The sequence below is a fragment of the Ursus maritimus genome, unplaced genomic scaffold (genome assembly GCF_017311325.1).
Source record: "Ursus maritimus isolate PB19 unplaced genomic scaffold, ASM1731132v1 scaffold_7, whole genome shotgun sequence".
In the NCBI taxonomy this organism is placed as follows: Eukaryota; Metazoa; Chordata; class Mammalia; order Carnivora; family Ursidae; genus Ursus; species Ursus maritimus.
The window spans coordinates 8833441-8836826 of record NW_024426885.1 but is presented as its reverse complement, the minus strand read 5'-3'; the positions used below and the strand labels follow the sequence as shown (position 1 = coordinate 8836826).

At 56.3% G+C, this 3386-nt stretch overlaps 1 protein-coding gene across 1 annotated transcript; it reads left to right on the top strand.

The window, feature by feature from the left end:
• Window positions 1–852, top strand: LOC121101256 (homeobox protein HMX3-like). Its single transcript, XM_040624303.1, has one exon. It carries the CDS (start codon window positions 1–3, stop codon window positions 850–852), a length of 852 nt encoding a protein of 283 aa, XP_040480237.1.
• The last annotated feature ends 2534 nt before the right edge of the window (window positions 853–3386 follow it).

The following is a 3386-nucleotide window of genomic DNA, read 5'->3' as shown; positions in this document are numbered from 1 at the left end:
ATGATGCGGAGTCCCTACCCTGCCCCAGCCAGGAAGGAGGCCCACGCGGACGGTGAGGCCTCGAGGCCTGGGGCCCAGAGGCCAGCGCGGATTGAGCCTTCGGCCCCTAGGCTCCAGGCCTCGCTGAAGGCTGTGTCGGTGTGCGTGTGTGTGCGTCCGTCTGTCTGTCTCTCCCCAGCTTCGGAAAAGGCCCTCCTGCGAGACTCCTCCCCCGCCTCGGGAACCGATCGCGACTCCCCCGAGCCATTGCTCAAAGCCGACCCAGACCACAAGGAGCTGGACTCCAAGAGCCCGGACGAGATCATTTTGGAGGAGAGCGACTCGGAGGAAGGCAAGAAGGAGGGCGAGGCAGCTGCGGGAGCGGCCGGGGCGAGCGTGGGGGCGGCGGCGGCGACGCCGGGCGCTGAGGACTGGAAGAAGGGCGCCGAGAGCCCCGAGAAGAAGCCCGCGTGCCGCAAAAAGAAGACGCGCACGGTCTTCTCGCGCAGCCAGGTCTTCCAGCTCGAGTCCACCTTCGACATGAAGCGCTACCTGAGCAGCTCGGAGCGCGCCGGCCTGGCCGCGTCGCTGCACCTCACCGAGACGCAGGTCAAGATCTGGTTCCAGAACCGCCGCAACAAGTGGAAGCGGCAGCTGGCGGCCGAGCTGGAGGCGGCCAACCTGAGCCACGCCGCGGCGCAGCGCATCGTGCGGGTGCCCATCCTCTACCACGAGAACTCGGCTGCCGAGGGCGCCGCGGCCGCGGCCGCGGGGGCCCCGGTGCCTGTCAGCCAGCCTCTGCTCACCTTCCCGCACCCCGTATACTACTCGCACCCGGTGGTCTCTTCTGTGCCGCTGCTACGGCCCGTCTGAGGCCCGACAGGGGAGGGGGAGGGAGCGCCCGGCCGCCTTCCCAGATCCCGGAGGAGACTGGGCCGGGCCGAGGGCGCCGAGACGTCCAGCGGCCTTCGGGAACCGGGGCTTCGGCGCGCCTCCCCGGCCTCCCCTCCCCCAATCGGTAGCGTTTTGTAAGTATTTGCAATGCATTTTCGTGCAATTCACCCCTAACGGATTTGAGGCGCTTCCCCTCTTACTTTTGGTTTTGGTTCTATTAAGAAAGAGCAGGAAAAAAAGACAAAATTCCCTGGTCAAATATTTCATCTGAAAGCTTTTGTAAAAGGTGCAACTCTTTCCCCCAAATTTGCATTGCGCTGTGGCTTTTTGGTTTTATTTTTATAGAAGAGAAATAAGCCGCGAAAACCTAAACCCCTTTAGTTTATTCATTTTCTATAGAACTATTTTCAGAAGTCCAGAGAGAGACAAAGAGAGAGAGAGTGAAGGAGATAATTCACAGGATCCTACTTTTCTTCTTGGATTTCTGGGTGTGGTTCTCCCTCTCCAGCCCCAGCTATCCTCCCCCATTTTCAGAATCTGAGAAACCTCTGGTAGGAACCCCGACTCAGGCCGCTTTTCCCGCAGAGGTGTGTCGAAGTTGACCTCTTCAGCTGTCCTGCTTTGTGACTGAGGAATTCTCTAAGTGTTTAAAGGGAAAAGACAAGACAGCCCTAAATTAGACTTCTGATTATTGAAACAACTCCACATCTGGCCCGGTGTGAGTGTTCTTCTTTATTAATAGCATTTATTTGGGGGATTTCATTTGTTGGTAAATTATAATTATTACTATTATTGCTTTGTTCCCTGTTTTGAGAGAGTGATTTCAATATTAAAAAAAAAAGATCTGTCTTTTATCCTCTCCCCCTTTTTGTTCTGCAGTAACTGTTGTATTTTGACCTGTGCAATATTGTACAAAATTTCCTGAGAGCCCTGCCTCTTTCTCCACGGAGAGAAGCAGACGTTTTCACTGTGTAATCCTGGTCATTCGTTTGGGAGGAGAAAATTAAGAAGGGGGAAGGGGAGGGAGGAAAGAAACAAGGATAGGTAGCAATGCTCAAAGGAGTAAGATAGGCATACTGGAGCGCTTTAAGTGAAGGACAATCAATTTAGGAGAATTTTAACTTATTTGATATATGTACAGATTTCTTGTAAAGTTCACCCTCAACTCCACAGGGCTTCTCGCTCTGCCACCCAGTCTGTTTTCTTTCTGTCAGCTACACCTGTTGTTCAACGATAGCTTGTTGTTCTCCCCACCCCCCATCTCCCTCGTCACTGCCCGGGTTCAGTCCCTTTTTAAGAAAAAGAGAAAAAAGCCCACAAAATATTGTTACATTTAATGTTGTCGTGAAATTGAATTAATTAAAAAGAAAAGAAAAGTGAAGCGTTTCGTGTTGCCACAGTGTGTAACTTCGGACGATTTTCCGCAGAGCAGGTGTCTGAAACTCTTTTCTGCCTTTCTCTCTGGCTTCCTCTGCGCTCGCCGAGTGCGACCTGGACGCACATCCCCATAATCCAGGAGGCAGCAGAGACAGAGGCGGCTTTGTTCGCAACCTGAGCTGCTCTCTCCCCAGTGTCTTTTGCGGCTTGCAAAGCCCTGCGCTCGGGAGAGAATGCGGGGCGGAAGGGGCGAGAACCTAAGCTTATCTAGTTTGAGAAATTGAGCGAGGCGGCCGCCGCGAGCTGAGAGATGGCTGATAAATTTCCGAACGCGGCGCTGCAGCCTCACAACCCGTTCCCAGGCCACGGTTCCTTCAAGAGCCGCGAGCTTCTGGGCAGGACATTTCGGGGCACTCGACAGCGGGCCTGGAGTGTGCTGGTCTCCGTTGCCTCTAGGGTCGGGGACGGGAAGAGGAAAGAAGGCAGTGAACTTAGAATTTAGCTGTGGCCAGAGGCGGGTGGTGAAGTCCCGCTGGGAGAAGCCAGATCCAGAGAGGGCCGACCCAGGGAGGCCAACCAGCCACCGGACTGGGAGGCATCCAGAGGCCTTGAGGAGCTGTGGCTTTCGTAGCGGCTCGGGGAAGGGCGCGGTCCGGGTGTGTCGAGTGCCGGGGAACAGAGACCCCCCGACTGTGGCAGCGGCCACTGGAAAGGCCTTTTCTGTCTACCGGCGCCCAGCGGCCTCTCTGGTCTGCTGTCCCTGTCCGGCCCATGCCCAGAAGCGCAACGCTGGAGGTTCCCACGAGCTTGGTGGGCAGCTGGCTGAGGCACGGCGCGCGGGGAGCTGCTGGGAAGCGCGAGTCGGCCGGCGGAAGCAGGTGCTTGCGCGCTCCTCGCCAAGCACACGGCTGCCTGCCTTAGAGCATGGGGTCTGTACGCCCAACTCCTGGCAGGGCAAGTTTGAAGCTGGGGAACCAGAAGGGGGAGATGAAGAACCTGTAGACAGGATTCCGAAGAGCACACCGCCAGGCGCGTCCGCTGGGGAGCGCCTGCACGCGCTCCCATTCCCTCTCTCAGTGCTTTGCTAGGTTCCTCAAACCCAATCGACACAGTAGAGTCTACTCTGGCTGAAATGT

Bases quoted from the DNA above. Each gene is read 5' to 3' on its own strand.
- LOC121101256 (XM_040624303.1), top strand. From the start codon at position 1: ATGATGCGGAGTCCCTACCCTGCCCCAGCCAGGAAGGAGGCCCACGCG.